This window comes from Panthera leo, chromosome A2 (assembly GCF_018350215.1).
Source record: "Panthera leo isolate Ple1 chromosome A2, P.leo_Ple1_pat1.1, whole genome shotgun sequence".
Taxonomy (NCBI): Eukaryota; Metazoa; Chordata; class Mammalia; order Carnivora; family Felidae; genus Panthera; species Panthera leo.
The window spans coordinates 130,180,699-130,201,339 of record NC_056680.1 but is presented as its reverse complement, the minus strand read 5'-3'; the positions used below and the strand labels follow the sequence as shown (position 1 = coordinate 130,201,339).

At 35.2% G+C, this 20,641-nt stretch overlaps 1 protein-coding gene and 1 long non-coding RNA gene across 2 annotated transcripts in view; one reads left to right on the top strand and one right to left on the bottom strand.

Moving 5' to 3' along the window:
* Nucleotides 1–5,941, top strand: part of TMEM168 (transmembrane protein 168) — a 32,024-nt gene extending 26,083 nt beyond the window's left edge. The window contains exon 5 of the mRNA XM_042922481.1: nucleotides 2,799–5,941. Coding sequence (XP_042778415.1) covers nucleotides 2,799–3,346 — 548 coding nt within the window. The 3' untranslated portion in view covers nucleotides 3,347–5,941. The remainder of the gene's footprint in view (nucleotides 1–2,798) is intronic.
* A 13,529-nt stretch (nucleotides 5,942–19,470) lies between these two features.
* LOC122210063 overlaps nucleotides 19,471–20,641 on the bottom strand; it is a 29,758-nt gene continuing 28,587 nt past the window's right edge. The window contains exon 3 of the long non-coding RNA XR_006197902.1: nucleotides 19,471–19,639. This is a non-coding gene — a long non-coding RNA (uncharacterized LOC122210063). The remainder of the gene's footprint in view (nucleotides 19,640–20,641) is intronic.

The window sequence follows — 20,641 nt, the reverse complement described above, 5'->3', positions numbered from 1 at the left end:
GTCGAACCAGGGGCAGAGGCAGAGCCTTCCTTTCAGTCAGTTCCTGCCCTGGGCTGCCAGAGACATAGCACTCAAAAGCCGATAGTACTCAAAAATAGTACTGAGCACCCCTGCTCTGAGGAAAATGCTTTAATCCATTCCACCCCACGTGACAAAGAACTTTAAGCCCTGAGAATTTATTAATAGTTGTCTTTCTAAAAACCTGTAAAATAGGAAACATCATGACTGGATTTTACCTGAGTTAGCAAGTTAAGAGCAGGTCCAGAACTAAATACCATTCTGAAAAAGAAAATTTGTGTTTGCCCTTATATCACATACCTTTACTCAAAGTGCTTCTTAGAATATGTAGTCTTCTTACATTTATGGGGTTTCATAATATGAACCTGATATTTTTGCCTCTTTGTTTGAGGGTAAAAAACAATTAATATAATGACCAGAGAGAAATAAATGGAAAAAAAAAAAAGTAGGTAATCTGTAAAGCAGTTTATCACAGATAAACAAAGTCTTTAAAAAAACAGTCTCAATTACTTTAACCGCATTAGATGGTTGTTAGCTGAGATAAATGTAAGTACTTTGCATCTGGGCCAAAAGCCAAATGCAACATAGATCCTATTTACAGGAGAGAGTAGAGCAAAAACAAAACAGAAGAGAAATATTCATTGAAAAGGCTTTAATGCTCCTTTAAATCTCTTATTGATATCTAAAGAGCATGTATATAAGAGAATTAGTGTAGAATGTACATTTTAGAATATTTATTGAAATAGTTGTAGAAGGCAAGTTAGACAATGATGTTTTGTGGCAGATGGAATTTGTATAATAGCTCTTGTAATCTGTATCATTCCCTGATCTCTAGAGAAATTGAATAGAACTGGCAATAATGAAAAGTTAGTATTTCACCATATAATAAAAGGTATCTTCTGGAGCTCTCTGTGAAATAACACATTAGTAATATGTGGAGGGCATATATTGAAATAGTGCCTCTGAAATGATAAGCAGGAGTAGGATATCAATTCATGAAACAGCTTTTTCATTGTCAGAAGTCTAAGATACAGCAGGCTGAAAAGAAGAGTATTAATGATACATAAAGAATTTGTGCCCCGCGTTGGGCTCTGGGCTGATGGCTCAGAGCCTGGAGCCTACTTCCAATTCTGTGTCTCCCTCTCTCTCTGCCCCTCCCCTGTTCATGCTCTGTCTCTCTCTGTCTCAAAAATAAATAAACGTTAAAAAAAAAAATTAAAAAAAAAAAAAAGAATTTGTTATGCCCTGGCTTCAGAGGTCATATTACTCATGGAGTCCAAATTCTAAAGGATTCCCGCTCTCTCCAGTGTTGTCGTTTTGTTAGTTTAGCAAAGAGGATGGTTGCTCTAGGTAGAAATACGTATCTGAGGTTGTTGGAGCTTGTGCTAGTAAATTATACCATGTTAACATTTTTTTCTAATCATAAAAGTGACATATACGTAATGTGAAAATTGTGGAAAATACAGGAAAGTGTAACAAAAACCACCTAAAATCCAAACACCCAGCAATAACCACTGCAGCTATTTTTGTAGATAGACTTCCATGTCATGCTTTTTCTCCTAGTATCATATTTTCTCATTATTAAAATGTTTCTATAAATACCATTTTATTATAAAACTCCCTCAGATTTTATTTTCATTCCCCTGGTTGTTTCAGATTTTACACTGTCTTAGCAGTGGGAGGAAGATCTTTATAAGTAATTTTTGTCCCCCTTTCTGCCCTTTCCTTAGGATAAATTCCTGGAATTTGAATGATTGTATTAATATTAATGTACCATTGAGACAGAGCCAGGAGTAGGGTGAGTGAGGATGGCAATTGCCTAGGGCACAAAACTTTAAGAAGATGCCAAAAATTAAATAGTCAAGATAGATAGTGTTTTAGAGCAATCTATCTAAAAATCAAAATTAACAAAAAAACCTATGTATAATGAACCAAATGTAAAAACTACTAGCTGTAAGGCAAATTTGCTTAGACCTTTCTGGGTATGTACATATATATATTTAAATCCTGTGTTGTTTTTCAGGTATAAAATGAATTTAAAAATCCATTCTAAACACACTCTTGGTACAGGTAGGAAAAGCGTTTCTTTTTCCTTAGGTAGGTGCCTACATACGCAGCAAGGTAACATTAATTTATCAGTGATGTAGAACAAGGGTCGACAGACTTTTTCTGTAAAGGGCCAGGTGTTTTTGGCTTAGTAGGTCCCAAGGTCCCTATTGTAACTGCTCAGCTCAGGCATTATAGAGCAAAAGCAGCCATAGACAGAATGTAAATGAATGTTATTTATGGAAATAATAATATGAAATTTAAGTCTCCTATGATTTGCACTGTCACAAACTTTTGTCTTTTGATTTTTAACCATGTAAAAATGTAAAATCCGTTCTTAGCTCTCAGGCCACACACACACAGGTGGAATACTGAATTCGCCCAGGAGCCATAATTTGCTGCCCCTGATGTAGAAGATTAGCTTTTAATTCTTATCACTAAATATTAATTTTATCACTAAATTTTAATTTTTTCACTAAATTGAACCTTAGAAAACAATTTTCTTAATTATAACATATCCCTTCTTTTAATGTAATAAGGATTTTTTTTTTACCTGAAGTTGAAAGGTAAAACTTTTTTTTTAAAAAAAGAAAAACTCCTCTAAAAGATACTTTAAAAGGAAGTTCCATCTATTTTTTTTTTTGCCTACATATTTAATTTCAAGAACTTAAAAAAAATATACCAAGAGGAGCCTTCAGAAATTATTATTCTGTTGAATTTTCTTTTGTTCACAGGTGGAGACATACTGCGCCTCGACACACTTTTAGAATGGTGGAGAGAAAAGAACGGTTCCTTCTGTTCTCGCCTCATTATCGTGTTAGACAGTGAGAATCCAACCCCTTGGGTGAAAGAAGTGAGAAAAATCAACGATCAGTACATTGCAGTCCAAGGAGCCGAGATGACAAAGACCATCGATATTGAAGAAGCTGACCCACCACAGCTGGGCGACTTCACAAAAGACTGGGTAGAATATAACTGCAACCCCAGTAATAACATCTGCTGGACCGAAAAGGGACGCACTGTGAAAGCGGTGTATGGTGTGTCAAAACGGTGGAGTGACTACACTCTGCACCTGCCAACGGGCAGTGACGTGGCCAAGCACTGGATGTTACACTTCCCTCGTATCACGTATCCACTAGTGCATTTGGCCAACTGGTTGTGTGGTCTGAACCTGTTTTGGATCTGCAAAACTTGTTTTCGGTGTTTGAAAAGATTAAAAATGAGTTGGTTTCTTCCTACTGTGCTGGACACAGGACAAGGCTTCAAACTTGTCAAATCTTAATCTGGAACCCAACGTGGAATATTACTGAGAGTTCATACTACCGGTCATCACTAACTTGCCATTTTTTGTATATTATTTTTTTATTTGTGAAAAATATCTTGCTACTTCTGTAGCTTGTTTCACTTTGTCTTTTCTCAAGTAATTATGGTGTATGTAAGATGTTGGGAATAAGCATTTTATCCTAAAGTATGTAAGGAGTCATAAATGCCGATGCTGTGTACATGCATAAGAGATGTTAAAAATAACAATGCACTTTGAGGAATGTTTGCATATGCCTCCGATTAGAAAGAAAACACTTGTCGATGCTCTGCAGTGGCCAGTGAAGAATTACTAATGCCTTATTTTCTAGGCATAGGTTAGAGAATGTAGACCAGACAGTTTGTTTCCTATTATAAGTAAACTTTGAATTTGCTTACAAAAGATTATTTTTTTGTGAACAGTAGGCTTGGGTCCAAGACCATTTAAGAATTACAAGCTCTTAAAAAAGAATAAAGGAAGAAACGAGTGCACAAATGTACTTAGAGTCTACCACATTCAGATGTCTTGCTTGTGGCCTCTTACCAGTTTAGCAGTGAAGCCCAGATCACTGTTTAAGATCAAAACATTCTTCATGTAGGTAACTGTAAGCAGCTAGATGCCTACAAATTGCTCCTTCCTGCACTACCGTGGGGGCTCCGAAAGCACTGGCAATTTTAAGAGTTTTTCTCAGGGTAACAGTGTTTTAATGAACAATGTTTCCAGCTACAAATTTCCTCCAAATAAATTGTCTTCCCTTTCAAAAAGTAAACATTTAAAAGAAATTTAGCAGTTTCTCACTGATTTAGGCTATTTTCATTCTTCAGAAATGATTCTGATCTCTCTAGAGTTAATGCTATGTCATGAAAAATTGTTTTTCAAATCTTCCATTAGTGATGACATTTTTTCCTACTGAAAAAGGATTGGAAACAGGTCATTTTTTTTTCTTGTATACATGTAATGTATTATGTTAAAAAAAAGTGTTCATGTTGGCAATTTTAGTTATGCGTAATGGTGTGGTCGTAATTTTTAAAACTTAATTCAGTGTTTTGTCTGATTAAAGCAGGCACTGATCAGGGTATCCCCTAAGAGGTAATCTACCTCCTCTTCCCTTCCAAAAATTCTTACATTCTAAATTTTCATATCTGAGAAATAACAAGAGGGGAGTGGAATTAAATTAGGGGATAATCCAATCTTTGTTGTTTTAAGTAGTGTGACTTCTCACCATTGAAGCCATTTTTCCAGCCTCAGAGAGGGGAAATAATGCCTCTACCATTTTCTACCTGGTGACTTGAAAATTGAAGTTTTTGTTAGGTAGAAGTCACTTAGTGTCAGGGAACTCGTATACCACTATCTATGCAGCATTGTTACAGTCCGATTATTTCTGTGTTTAAAATAAGACTTTCCTAATGCTTTCAATAAAATATTAAAAATTAATTTTTCATGTAATGTGCAAAAACAGTTACTGAATGATTTTAATATATCAAAAGTGATAGTCATAAAAAATACCCATATATTAGAGTTCATGGTTGGTAGCAGGTTGATTTGAAGTTTTCCAATATTTGGTCATGTATTTGTATCAACATCCAAATGAAATAGTACAGCAGAAAAGACACAAATTAAAATTATGAGCTTATAGCTACAAAACAGTTAAATTAACGTTAAATAGAATCTTTTAAATTTCCAGGCCAATATTAAGCAAATTAACTTTAATTAAAGCTGTCTCCTTACTCTGAGAAAGCCAGATATAAAGGTGTATATTCTGCATTCTTTATAACATAATCTCAAGATGGTACTAAAAATCAGATTCAAAAGGTAGCCTACAGATGACTTTACAGCCACAAAGATAATATTTTGATAGATAATTCTCTGTGACGAAAAAAGTTCTGAGCTAGAAATGTGACTTGAGCCAATTTGTTAACCACAAAGTTACAGAATATCCACTTTGATGAATTCTTCTCCTCAAACAAAAAACTATAAAATGACAAGAGGTAACATCCTAAATGAAAACCACCATTTTAGAACATCAAAGTAACTGACAGTATGGAGAAAGTATTTATAGGAGGGATAGATTGATTGGTTACTTTAACCCAAAGATTAAAAACTAGATCTGACAATTAATAAAGCCAATTTTCTTATGGCTTTCATTTTATATACCATATGTTTATGAAGAAGTTACTTGGAGTGGTAGGAATTATTTTAGAGCAAAACCATACCATCCCACTAAAAAACAGTTAACATGGAGATGTTTATCAACATGACTCACTGTGTCTCCTTATATGATACATTGCTAAAACCACAAAAGCACTATCCCCTAAAAAATGTCTTTTAAAAAAGTGTATACTGTTCTGTGATGAATTAAGGAGTCAAGTTCTTCCTCTTCCTATAATTTTCAGTTACGCTATTATTTCATTAAAAAATTTTCAGTTTGCTCTGACTAAACTCTTCTCTGAGATATTTGGATTTATCTTTGCATAGCTTTCTATCTTGCTCTTCTTAATAAATACAAAATTGTACAGAAGACCATTTTTATGACCATTGTTTTCATAAGTCTATTAAAAATTGCATTGCTGATTAAAATGCATTTATATTTAATGTGTTAGTGGGTAGATTTTTTTAAAGTAAAATCTTCATTAGAATCTATTTGTAACTATACATTTTGTTTGTAAATTTTGGTCTAAATATATTTGCTGTTTTGGGTACTGTCTTTTTATATGTATTCTTTCACATTTAGAGCTTAGGCTCCTCCAAAGTCATGTTCTACATTACCTTTCCACAGGTAATGTGACAGTTAACATTATGCCAGAAGAAAACGGTTTAAGAATGTGGTTAGGTATATTTCATAGAAAATGCTCAAAGGAGTTTGATATGTCAGTACCTTTGGGGCGCCTGGGTGGCTCAGTCATTTGAGCGTCCAACTTCAGCTCAGGTCATGATCTCACAGCTCGTGAGTTTGAGCCCCACGTTGGGCTCTGTACTGAGGTCAGAGCCTGGAGCCTGCAGCCTGCTTTAGATTCTGTCTCCCTCTCTGCACCTAACCCACTAGCATTCTGTCTCTCTCTCAAAAATAAACATTGACAAATAAATAAAAGATATGTCAGTACTTTTGAACACCTCTATTGGAAACATACTAGATTATCCTCTCTTTTCAGGGAGAAGCTTATACATCTTGATATTTCTGGTACACAGTTAACCCAGAAGAGTGTCTTGCCCATAATAGGAGGTATTCAAGAAATATTTTTGAGTGAATTTAGAATCCTAAAGAGAAATTAGGATAACTTGATTGTATATTACTTAAGGTTCTTTACGATTTTAAGTGGATATTTTATCCAGATCCTCATTAAGTTGATAATTACTAAAGACTATTACAGAATCAGTGAAAGGAAAACATCTCACATTTTCTAAAATATATTTTTTCTTACTAAACAAACTCCATGCCCAATATGGAGCTCAAACTCGTGACCCCCAAATCAAAAGTCCCATGCTGCACTGACTGAGCCAGCCAAGTGCCCCAAACATTTCACATTTTTAAAGAGTAGTAAGTGTCAAGATCAGAAAAGGAGAAACTCAGGTTTGAATGAAAACATAACTGATGTCATAAAAAGATGGCTTTTTGTTGGTTAATTTTTATTAGGATTTTTATACGATTAAGATTGAATCTTTGATATCCCATTAGAAACATATAGATGGTCAGAGACTTCTCACAAATGGAAATTATTGAAAGAAAGTCTGATGAACAAAGAAATTTGGCTCTGCTCATCAGTGACAATTAGACGATAAAGTCAGAAAAAAATGGCCTATAAACATAAACAGGTTCAGAACAAGCTAGGGAAACTACAAGTGTCTCAATTTTGGAGTATCTTCCCTATTCACTAGTTGCAATATATAGATACAAAGTATGAAACAAGTAGTAATTGCTATGAGCAACTATTTTATTGACAGTAATTTACATTTATGTGTATTAGGAAGTATTATTCTTAGACCAAAGTTGATTCAAAATTGAAAACGATAGGTTAATCACTATGTTTTTAAATATTAATACATAAAAACAATTTTGATTGATTAAAAAAAATCAAACTGAGGGGCCCCTAGGTAGCTCAGTCAGTTAAGCGTCCCAACTCTTGGTTTTGGCTCCGGTAATGATCTCATGGCTCGTGGGTTGGAGCCCAGGACGACTCTGCACTGATGGAATGGAGACTGGGATTCTCTCTGCCCTCTTTCCTAGCATGCTCGCTCACTCTCTCTCTCTCTCCCTCTTCCTCTCCCTCTCTCTCTCAAAACTAAACATTAAAAAAAATCAAAGTGACCAGTCATCTTATGTGATGACCTCTCGGCATTTTATAAGTAGGAACTTAATTAGAATAAAACAATTTTAGTAAACTTTTGTTATTGCTTTTGATCTTTACCTAAAAATATTGATCTATCCCAAATCAAAGGTTTTAGTAGTGTGCCAAGGGTAGGTGAAGAACATGGTATAACTTCCTAGACCTCAATGTTTACTACATGTGAAGTAAAAGTATTCTTATATTAAAACAAACCAATGTGTTGATAAGCAAAATTTACGTTACTTTTTAGCATAAAACAGAAGACTTAAAAGTCTTCTTTTTAAAGAAGCAAAAATAATAAAGCACTTTTATTTTTGTAGCTGGCCATTTGTTCTTCCCACCACAGCACACTGAAGACTCTTTGAATATAATATTGGATGTTAATGACACTGTGTAGAGAATTTGTTTTAAGAAAAAAAATTCATCTTCTGGCTTAGAAATACCCACAGCACATGAATTTTCTCAAAACAGTGTTGTTTCTGTAGATTTGGAATATCAGATGGATGCCATTTTAATACAATTTTATAATAGACATTTCTAGGTTCTTTGGAGTCTTTTTGTAAATTGATTCCTTCTACGTAAGTAGGTATTGGTAAAGAAAATGGGGGTAGGGTTTTAATTTGTGATCCACATGCACTTACATTAATACCCATTCTCCCCTATTTCTTTTTACATAATTAAAAGAAGTACTCCTCTTTTTCCCCAACACCTAACCTTCGGATTCCTTTCTTTTCTACATAAAGCAACTAATTCATCACTAACAATAACAATGACAATGACTGTCATCTGTTGAATTATTTTTATGTTTGAGGCACTGTGCAAAAGCACTTGTGTTTACAAGATTTCTTTAAGTCCTCACAACCACCTTTTATGATTGATATACTTTTATAAACGAGGAAAGTGATGCAATGAACCTAAGTAACTTACCCCAATGACACAATCATGGCTAAGAAATTGGGTCTCAGACTCAGCTTTGAACCAGATTTTGTTCTGAGGATCCCCACATGCCAAGAAAAGGAAGGTTTTACTCTCAAGTATAAATATCCCAGACTTTCGAGAACTTTTTTTTAAATTTCAGTTAACATACAGTGTTATATTAGTTTCAAGTGCACAATATGATAATTCAACAGTCCCATACATGGCACCCTGTGCTCATCATGACAAGCGCCCTCCTTAATCCCTATCACCTACTGAACCACCCCCACCCTCATAACCATCAAATTGTTCTCTGTAATTAAGAGTCTGTTTCTTGTTTTGACTCTCTCCCCTCTGCCCTCCTCACCCCCCGCCTCTGTCTCTCATTTTTTTCCCCTTTGCTTGTTTTGTTTTTTAAATTCCGCATATGAGTGAAGTCATACGGTATTTGTCTTTCTCTGACTTTGTTGAGTATTTTGTCAAGGGGCCAAACACCTGGCTACAAGCACATAAGTATACCCAAGAAGGGCAGCTGGTCAATATAAAGACCTTTGATTATTAATTGCACTAATATCAGCCTCACTTTTTAGCCCCTTCCTTAATTTCTCAGCAATTTCTGATGCTGAAGTCTTTCTGGGGTTGACCCGGACTGATCAGAGTTCCTCCTCAGAAGTATTTTCTGTGGGGCTACTAGGCCACAGCTTGCTCCTCTCTGCCTCCCGGTTCACACTCTTCTATTACTCTTTGTCTTCTCAATGTGTACCGAAATCACTGGTCTGATGAAAGACCCTCCCTTTCTCTACATCTTGATGCTATCATGTTCCTTTACTATTAATTGTTCCTTTACTATTAATTTAATGGGAATTGGAGATGATATAAAGGCATGTGTTCACTATCTTGAACTTGAAGCGAATATAAATTTCACTTTCACTAAAACATGGTGAAATTGACTTCTGGTGAGGACATAAAATACAAAAGAACTCTGATCCACTGGAAACATGAGAAAAATTCCAGATAAAATAAACATACTCTTTATTGGAGCTATTGCAGAGTACTATATATAAGCAAGTCTAGATGAAATAAATCTTAAAGAGAGAGGAGTTCTTCATAAATAAATACAGACTGAAGCCTTTTTTATACCTGGGGCAAATGACTGTCTGGGTGCTGGTGATTTAGAAGTGGAACTGCCATAGAAAAGATTTTGCAGAAAAGAGGAAACTGGCTGAACTTTTGATAACATTGTGGGCTGGTGAAATGGGCCTGAAAGGGCATTAAAAGCTTGACCCAACAAGCATGCCCCCTTACCCTGGAATTTTTCCAAGAAACTGGCAGTGGAGGAGGGCTCAGAAACAAAGAGAGTGTATGTAGCTTTGCACATGACACTTCATTGCCAGAGCTGGAACCACATTTGAATCCAAACTAAAACTGAAATACAACTCTCACTCCAGTTCAAACATTAAAATGATCAAGTTGCTCAGTCTCTTGACAGAGAAAACAGATAAGGCAGCTAGGGATTGGGCTTAACTGAGATCAGTCTAATTAAAGCTGCAGCCAAGCTCTAGCTCAACTGAACTTGTGGAGAATTCTGAAGGATAAGTTCCTCACCCTAATCACCAGTGAATGAAAGGCATGCACTCCCTCAACGAACACGAATTAACACTTTACTCTCCACTGTACTTTTATGGACAATACAGAATACATATTTAAAAATTATAAGACAGGAAGAGGGGAAGAATTGGATCCATTATCAAGAGTAAGCAATCAACAGGAAGTTCTAGCCACAGCAATCAGACAATAAAAAGGAATAAAAGGCATCCAAATTGGTAAGGAAGAAGTAAAAATTTTACTATTTGCAGATGGCATGATACCATATATAGAAAACCCTCAAGACTCCACCAAAAAACTACTAGAACTGATAAATGAATTCAGTAAGGCCACAGGATACAAAATCAATAGAAATCCATTGCATTTCTGTACACTAATAATGAAGTAGCAGAGAGAGAAATTAAGAAACCAGTCTTGGGGTATCTGAGTGGCTCAGTCAGTTGAGTGTCTGATTCTTGATTTCAGCTCAGGTCATGACCTCATGGTTTATGGGATTGAGCCCCACATCAGGCTCTGTGCTGAAAGCACAGAGTCTGCTTGGGATTCTCTCTCTCCCTCTCTCTCTGCCCCTCCCCCACCCATGCGCATGCACATGTGCTCTCTCTCTCAAAACAAATAAACCTTAAAAAAAAACCAAAACAGTTTCATTTATAATTGCACCAAAATGAATACCTAGGAATACACTTAACCAAAGAGGTGAAAGACCTGACAATTACAAAATGCTGATGAAAGAAATTGAAGATGATACAAATAAATGGAAAGATATTTCATGCACATGAATTGGGAGAACAACTATTGTTTAAATGTCCAAACTACCCAAAACAATCTACACATTTAATGTAATACCTGTCAAAATACTAACAGCATTGTTCACAGAACTAGAATAAATAATCCTAAAGTATGGAACCACAAAAGACTTCAAATAGTCAAAGTAATCCTTAAAAAGAACAACAACAAGGGTGCCTGGGTGGCTCAGTTGGTTGAGCGTCCAACTTCAGCTCAGGTCATGATCTCACAGTTTGTGAGTTCAAGCCCTGCATCAGGCTCTGTGCTAATAGCTCAGAGCCTGGAGTCTGCTTCAGATTCTGTGTCTCCTCCACTTTCTGCCTCTCCCATGCTCATGCTCTGTCTCTCTCTGACTCTCAATAATAAATGTAAAAAAAAAAAATTTTAAAGAACAATAACAACAAAAAAGAGGGAAACAAACCATAAGAGTATCTTGATGATAGAGAACAAACAGAGTTGCTGGAGGGGAGGTGGGTTGGGGAATGGGCTAGATGGGTGACGGGTATTAAGGAGGGCACTTGTTATGATGAGTACTGGGTGTTGTATATAAGTCATGAACCACTGAGTTCTACTCTTGAAACCAATATTGCCCTGTATGTTAACTAACTAGTATTTAAATAAAAATAGAAAAAAAATAACAAACTTAAAGTATCAAAATCCCAGATATAAAGATATACTACAAAGCTGTAGTAATCAAGACAGTATTGTACTGGCACAAAAATAGACACATTGATCAACAGCACAGGATAGGGAACCCAGAAATAAACCCACATTTATATGGTCAATTAATCTTTGCCAAAGCCTGAAAGAATATGCAATGGGAAAAAGACCCTGTCTTCAACAAATGATGTTGGGAAAACTGGAGAGCTACATGGAAAAGAATTAAACTGGGCCACTATCTTTCACCACACACAAAAATAAACTCGAAATGAATTAAAAACCTAAATGTGAGACTTGAAACCATAAAAATCCTAGAAAAGAGCACAAGCAGTAATTTCTCTGACATCAGCCAGAACAATTAATTTTCTTGATGTGTCTCCTAAGGCAAAGGGAACAAAAGCAAAAATAAACGATTGGGACTACATCAAAATAAGTTTCTGCACAGTACAAGATATGATCAACAAAACAAAAAGGCAACCTACTGAATGGGAAAAGATATTTGCAACTGACATATCCAATAAAGGGCTAGTATCCAAATTACATAAGGAACTTATACAACTCAACACCAAAATGACAAATAATCTAGTTAAAAATGGGCAGATGAATAGACAATTCTCCAAAGACAACATACGGATGGCCAACAGACACATAAAAAGATGCTCAACATTAGTTATCATCAAGGAAATGCAAATCAAAACCACACTGAGATATTACCTCATACCTATCAGAATGGTAAAATAAAAAACACAGGAAACAAGTATTGGAGAGGATGTGGAGAAAAAGGAACTCTCATGCACTATTGGTAGGAATCCAAACTGGAGCAGCCACTGTGGAAAACAGTATGGAGGTTTCTCAGAAAATTAAAAAGAGAACTACAATATGATCCACTAATTCCACTACTGGGTATTTACCTAAAGAATATGAAAACACTGCTTCAAAAAGATATATGTGCTCCAGGGTTTATAGCAGCATTATTTACAATAGGCAAATTATGGAAGCAACCTAAGTGTCCATTGATAGATGAATGGATAAAGAAGATGTTGTGTACACACACACACACACACACACACACACACAGGAATATTATTCATCTACAAAAGGAATAAAATCTTGTTATTTGCAATAACATGGATGGATCTAGAGGGTATAATGCTAAGTAAAATACATCAATTTAAAATACCATATAATTTTACTCACATGAAATTTAAGAAACAGGACAAATGAGCAAAGAAAAAAAAAGACAAGAAAACAGACTCTTAACTATACAGAACCAACAGATGGTTACCAGAATAGGTGGATAGGGGAACTGGTGAAATAGGTATAGGAGATTAAGAATACACTCATCATGATGAGCACTGAGTATACAATTGTTGAATCACTATATTGTATGCCTGAAACTAATACAACACTGTGTATTAATCTTACTGGAATTAAAATAATAAAAAAATAGAAACAATAAAAGAAGGTAAATATTTTTTAAAAAGAGTACACAGTCAACAGACACTTGTAGGTTACTGGAAGACAAGAATGTTTTAAAAAATTAAAGTGTGTTGAGAAATTTATAGGGAATAATGGGTACAATAGGCAAAGAGGAAATTTCAGAACCAAATAGGTATTCTAGGAGTGATAAATATATTAGAAACAAAAAAATACCTGGATTGCACTCATGGTGGGGTGGACAGTCCCTGGCATGGGATATCATAACATGTCAGAACCTCAAAAATGAGTGATCTGGCATGTGTTAAGAAGGATGCACCAGGGATAGGGGAGAGAGGATAATGGAGACAGGCTACACAGGAGAGATTTACCAAATATAAAAATTTATTAAGGATGATAGGAGCATATTTTTCTGTTGAAAAATGGAATTGCAAACATGGAAATGTGGAGAACTATAATAACCTTTAAGATCTTGGGTTGGAAGAGGAAGTAGTTGATAGAGAAATTAATAGAGATGTAAATATGTGTAAACATTTATATATGCATATTTTTCTACATATAATCCTTAGCTTTGTCTGTAAGAGAGCTTGAGATTACCAGTGCCCAAAAAGCAATGAATATACCTATATCCCATATTGTGGCTTCTGAATATTATTCTCCACTAAAAGAAACCAGGGCTCTTTGGAGAAATAACATTACTTCTTGTAACTTTTGCTGGAGTAGCAAAAGAACAAGATAAGCCTGGAATATCTGTTAGTTCCAGAAAGCAATCAATACTCAAAAAATAAGAGGTAGCTGTTAAAAAGGCACAAATGTCAGTTTAAGGTAACTCCCAATGGCCAGAGGTGGGACAGTTTGAACAATAGACAATGATAGTAACAGATTATATCCAAATGAGTAAAACAGGAAACTATGTGCCCATTCTGATATACATACATACATACATACATACATACATACATAAAAACTTTGATGAACAGGATAGTTATATTAAAACAAAGAGGCATAATAAAAAAAATTAATAGAGGAGATAGAATACTAAAAAAGAAACTGATTAATTCAAAAGAATGTAGGAAAGGAGAACAAAGAAACAAAGAACCAATAGGACAATAGAAAATAAATACCAAGATACCAGATTTAAAGTTAACATTATTGGAGCACCTTGGTGGTTCAGTCAGTTAAGCGACTGACTTGGGCTGAGGTCATGATCTCACAGTCTATGAGCTTGAGCGCCGCATCAGGCTCTGTGCTGAGAGCTCAAATCCTGGAGCCTGCTTCAGATTCTGTATCTTCCTCTCTCTCTGCCCCTCCCCCATTCACACTCTGTCTCTCTCTCAAAAATGAATAAACATTAAAAAAAATTATAAAGTTAACATTATTGATAATTATACTAAATGTAAATGGACTAATTTCTTCAATTAAAAGTGAGAGACTGTCAAACTAAATCAATTTCTCAGCCTCACCTCTATTGACATTTTGGACCACATAATTCTTTGTAATGCACCATGTGCATTACAGGATGTTTGATAGCATCCCTAACTTCTACCCACTAGGTGCGAGTATCATCACCCCTTTCCCTTCAGTTATGACAAAAAACAAAATTGTCTCCAGATAGGTGTAAATTTGCCCTGGGGAACAAATTCTCTCCTGGTTGAGAACCACTTCACTAGATGAAAAACAAGATCCAACAATATGCTATTTACAAGAAATATATGTTAAATACAAAGATACTAATAGTTTTAAAGAAAAAGGATGGTGAAAAGATGCAAATATGAATCCTAAGAAAGCTGGTATGACTACATTCATATCAGCCAATTCAGAATTGAAATCAAAGAGCATTTTCAGAAATAGAGATATTTCAACATGATCAAAAGACCTACCTATCCAAAGGGCTTAAATGTGCATGCACCTAATAACAAAGTTTCAAAATATATGAAGCGTAAAATGACAGAGACAAACAAAAAGACAGATCATAATCCTATTTGGAGATTTAAACACTGCTCTCTCAGTAATTGCTAGAATAACTAGAGGAAAATCACTAAGGTTACAGAAAATTTGAACAACACTTTTAAAAAATTTGACTTAAATGCTATTTTCAGAATAGTACACCCAATAACTGCAGAGTATACATTTTTTTTCAAGTGCACCCAGAATATTCACCAAGATAGACCATATGCTGGACCAAAACACAAGTCTCATTAAAATGCAATGACTGCAGTCAAAATATTTTCTATGACCATAACAGAAATAAATTAAAAGTCAATTATAAAAAGCCATCTAGAAAAATCCCCCAATACTATAAAGTAACATACTTTTCAGTAACTCCTGGGTCAAAGTCACAAGGGAAATTTAAAAATGTTTTTATTATATGTCAAACTTCTTTAAAATACTTTGTTTTTTATACCCCTGCTTCGCTGGTACTTTAAACAAATTCTAGAGTAAAGCCAGCATTGAGGCAATATTATTTACATTGTCCAAACACAAAATATAGAAATTTATTTTTTACAGGTCAAATGATATCTGGAAAGAGTTTGTCAGTTAATATATGTGGTAAAGGCATATTTTAGGTAACAACCAAACCACAGAACTTTCTCCAAGGATATAGAATATATATAAGAAACTTGAAAACACTTTTCAAATCCACGGTTCCTGGGATCCCTCTTGTAGAGAATTATAGAACCATGAAGGATAAAACCTCTACCACATGAGTGAACTCAGACCTTCCTCACATAGAGCCATTCTCCCTATCTCTTGAAAGAAGACAATGTTTCAACAGAATACCTGGGCCGACTTTAGAAAATGATTCTTCCCCTTGCATACAGTTACCACCAAGAGATACAGTTTAGCTTATTCTGGAACTTAAATTTAGACATTCCTACCATAGGAATGACAGCTTTTTCCTGGCTGAGAAAAAAGGCTTTCAGGTAAGAATTTCAACAAAATCCATGATTGCTTTTGAAGCACTTGAACTACTTTGCCCCAGGTCTTTACATTTGACGCTTCTGGATAATGCATGAATGCAACCATTTAACTTTGGGGTCATAATTGCCAACACTTCCACTGGTCACACTTGCTACAGTAGATTAAAAAGCGATTTTTCAGGTCCAATAGGCTTTCCATAGTCAAAAACAGGGGTACATTAAAACCATTCAATTGCTTTGCTTGCATTTTTGGGCATACTTTAATTTTTTTAGTGTTTATTTATTTTTGAGACAGAGAGCATGTGAGCTGGGTAGGGGCAGAGAGAGAGGGAGACAGAGAATCTGAAGTAGGCTCCACGCTGTCAGCACAAAGCTTACATGGGGCTTGAACCCATGAACCGTGAGATCATGACCTGAGCCAATAGTTAAGGCTCAAACGACTGAGCCACCCAGGTGCCCCACTTACCCTTCATTTTTAACTTCCCACCTATAGGAATGGAAAGCTTGAGAAGTTAATAAGTGTTATATTTACATTCTGTCATTTAGAAGAGAGGGGGAAAATAAATTTTAAAATTTCAATGATCCTTTATTTTATAAGCCAAGAAATTGTTTTCTTTGAGTACAGTGGGTATTATGATTGCAGAAAATTGTGGTTAACACTAGATTTTTGCAAACGGGGGGTTTCTAACTAGGAATTATCTTATAATTTCAGCTATGATGTAAATAGGAATGATTTCAGTGATGGATCTTGATCAAGTAGAAATTTTATTTATTTTTTAAAAATATTTGTTTATTTTTGGGAGAGCATAAGTCAGGGAGGGAAAGAGAGAGGGAGACAGAGGATCCCAAGTGGGCTCTGTGCTGACAGGCTGATAGCAGTGAGCCTGATGTGGGACTCAAACTCATGAATTGTGAAATTATGACCTGAGCTGAAGTCGATGCTCAACATACTGAGCCACCCAGGTGCCCCAAGTTGAAATTAAAAAAAAATCTACATCTAGACTTTCATAATAAAATTGCAGGGGAAAAAAAAAAGAAATCTAAAGTAGTTACATTTTTTTTTAAAAGACTGTATCTTTAAAGAGGCAAAACGTATACAAATAGTCCTTTCAGTAACAGCAACAAGAAAAATCAAAGAACAAAAGAATTATGTAATCAACATGCTGAGAGAAAATAATGACTAACATCTATACCCAGCAAAAATATCCTTCAGGACTGAAGATGAAGTAAGGGCATTACAGGCAAAAATTGAGAATTTGCTACCAGAATATCTTCAGGAAGGAAGGAAGTGTATTTTGGGGCAGGGGGGAGTGCAGAAGAAAAGGATACCAGTTAAAGGACTAACTGTAGAAGGAAAGAATTTCAAAGAAAGTCAAGGGGTCCCCTGGGTGGCTCAGCCAGTTAAGTGTCCAACTCTTAATTTCGGCTCAGCTCCTAATCTCATGATCATGGGATTGAGACCCGGGTCAGACTGAGCCTGCTTGAGATTCTCTCTTTCCCTCTCACTCTGTCCCTTGCTGCACATTCTCTCTCAAAAATAAAATAAAATCTTCAAAGAAAGCCATATAGAAGTGTGTAAATCTAAATGAACACTATGTTAAGCAATAGTAAGTCTTGTGCAGTATAAATACAGAGAAAATTAAAATAAAGAGCATATGCAAAAATAATAACATACTGGTTGTGTTTTCCTGTGGGAGGGTTAAAATACTAATTACCTAGTAATTTCTAGGGTAAAAAGTTGCATAAATCTGTTCCCATAAAATAAGGACTATCTTCAGACTGATAAAAGGAAAAAATGGAGTAAAAACCATCACTGACTCTAAAAGAAAGCAAAAAAGGGAAAAAAACAGAACATAAAATACGCATGATATATAGAAAGAAAGTAGATTTAAAGCCACATTTACTGTTTTAAGACTTTTGAGGAGAGAATCTGGGAGTATGACAGAAAAGAGAGTCATTGAGTTCAACAATATGCCTTGTTCTAAGACTTCCTTTTTACAAAGTTCCCGTAAAGTTTGAAAATCACCATTTCTTAAATATTGGGAGCCCAGAGCACCAGCAGGCCACTCTTGCCTATCCTTTTCATCACCACCATGAACCTGCAAGGTAGGGTTTTTTTATCCCCATTTTAGAGATGAGGATTGCCTGAGGTTGCTCAAATAGTAAATGACAAAACAGGATTCAAACCAGTTCAAGTTCATCCCAACCTCAACACACTTCCCACAAAGACACAATTTCCACCATTTAATGAACATAGGTTAGTCATGTTATTTAAATATATCCTAAGTTCTTAATTGCCTAGAAGAAACAGATGGACAAAAGTTTTGCAACAAACCCCACTTTAAAAAAATTCAAATTCCTGAGATTTCTCAAGCTACAAATAAATAGATCCTTAAAACAAATGTGCCAAACTTAGGCTATAGTCCTGTGTGCAGCTACTCATATTCAAAGCATTTTGGAAATGCTATGCATCCTATATTTTTCCATTCTGTGCTCCACAATGCATATGCATTTTGGTTTCTATTTGGGTCTCCATTTAATTCTGCTAAGAATATGCATTCATTTCTTGTTAAAACTAGAGTTTTCATTTCTGAAATGATTTATACTAGAAGACAATGTAATTACATTAGAAGACATTTTAATTTGCAAATTCATTTCCAGCCAAGATTTGTCCAAAATAAAATCTAATTTATGCCAAAGAATATCAAACCTGCTAATCAATTCTCTTTTAATGACTTCCCAGGAAGAAACTGATGTTGGCTATGATTCTTTACACCGCAGTTATAGTCCAACCATATTGCTTTTTAAAAGTATTCAATCTATTTTTATACACTTTCAGAATTAGGAATGCTTCATCTATTTACCACAAAATGAGAACTTTGTTGCCCAAATGATACAAAAGGAAGATTTTGATCATTCTCCTTCAGGTCACTTATTTCCGGGTACATTCACTTTTATTTTCTTCACTTTTTTACTGCTTATTTCCTAATACCTTCTATACTGATCTGTTCACTGTATTTTAATATATAATATAATGCTGAAGTGACTGTAGCTTGTCCCAAGACTATTGTAAGAGAACAAGTTGGAGAAAGAAAAGTTGTCACTAGAAAAAATAAACAGATGACACACTGGCCCTTAAACTCTGTTTCTAACGGAAAATCCCGTGCAATAGATGAAAAATTACCAGAAAACATGAACTGCCTCATTAACTTTATGCCCAAGTTATATCAGCAATTGATTTTTAATGCCTATGTTCATCATATGAGCTTCTACCATTCTTTATATATGTATTTTAAATTAGGCTTTATAAGATGAACTAGTTACATCATCATGCGTACTACATTATCTATATAAAGCATCTCAAAGAATAATTCACAAAGAAGCAAAAACAAAACTGATGAGCAGTGTTGTTTTGTGGGACAAATTACTAATTATGAAATGTTGAATGTGGCAGCTATAATTGATATTTTATTTGAAATGACCTTAAAAATTGGCAACATATCATGAAGATACTTTTGGAAAATGAAGATACCATTGCTTTCTTTGATTGTATTTCTATGGTGTCTTTCAGCCAAGGTTTCTTCTGGCAATATCGCAGTGAGGCCATCTGCATCACTAGGTATTTGTCACTGGTAGAAAGATAACAGATTTGGAAATTGTTGCATGTCAGAACAAAGCAGATTAAAGTGAGCTGAATATATTAATTTTCAAAGTGGATTATGGAGATGCCAATTCCACAGACTTAATAATTCATTGGGCTTTGTAGAATTTCTTGTAATAATTTTTTTAAAGTCATTTTTTTTTAAAAAAGTAGAAAATGAGGTTTTAAACATGGTTTTGTAAGTTTGCTCTTACTGCCGGGCAAAACTGTTAAGGCTAGCTTTGCCGTTACTGGAACTAAGTTAAAAATAAATTTCCAGAAGCCAGATTGATTTGGGAGATATTTTTGAATTTACCACTAGAGAATAGCTTAACACTGACGAACAGCCAACCTCTGTTGAAAGCCTTGACATATGTTAGCCCATTTAATCTTTTCAACAATCCTATAAAGGAGGTACTATTATTATCGATATTTTGGTGGGGAGTAAATGAGGCAGGGAGGTAAGCTAACTTACATAGGTCACTCAGTAGGAAAAGGAGTGATTGAACCTGGGTGGTCTAGCTCTGAAGCCTGATTCTAACCACTGGCCTAAGCTGTTGCTCTTTAACTGAAGTGTTCAAATTGAGGGTAGAATGCTCTCTTTCATTAAAGGCAAAGAAGAATATGTGGGGAAATTCTAGTATATGCAGGAAACCTTGAAGAATCTGCAAAATGGAGCCAATCACAAACCCGATTAGTGCACTGTCAGTGGATTCTTCTCTCACAAAATACTCACCCTGTAGACTTTCAGCCTCTGACATTTGAATTCCTGGTCAGGACTGTGATCATCTCATTTAACCCTCACAATAACCCTACAGACCACAGTGGATTATCTTCATTTAAATTGACACATGACATGGACATTTTGCAAATGAGGGCAGAGGACACCACAGATATTCTAAAAATAACAAGGGTTTAATATATTTCTACATTCCTTTTAAATAGTTTCTTATGAAAACTTTTACCTTAAAAACTCAAGACCCCAGAGGCG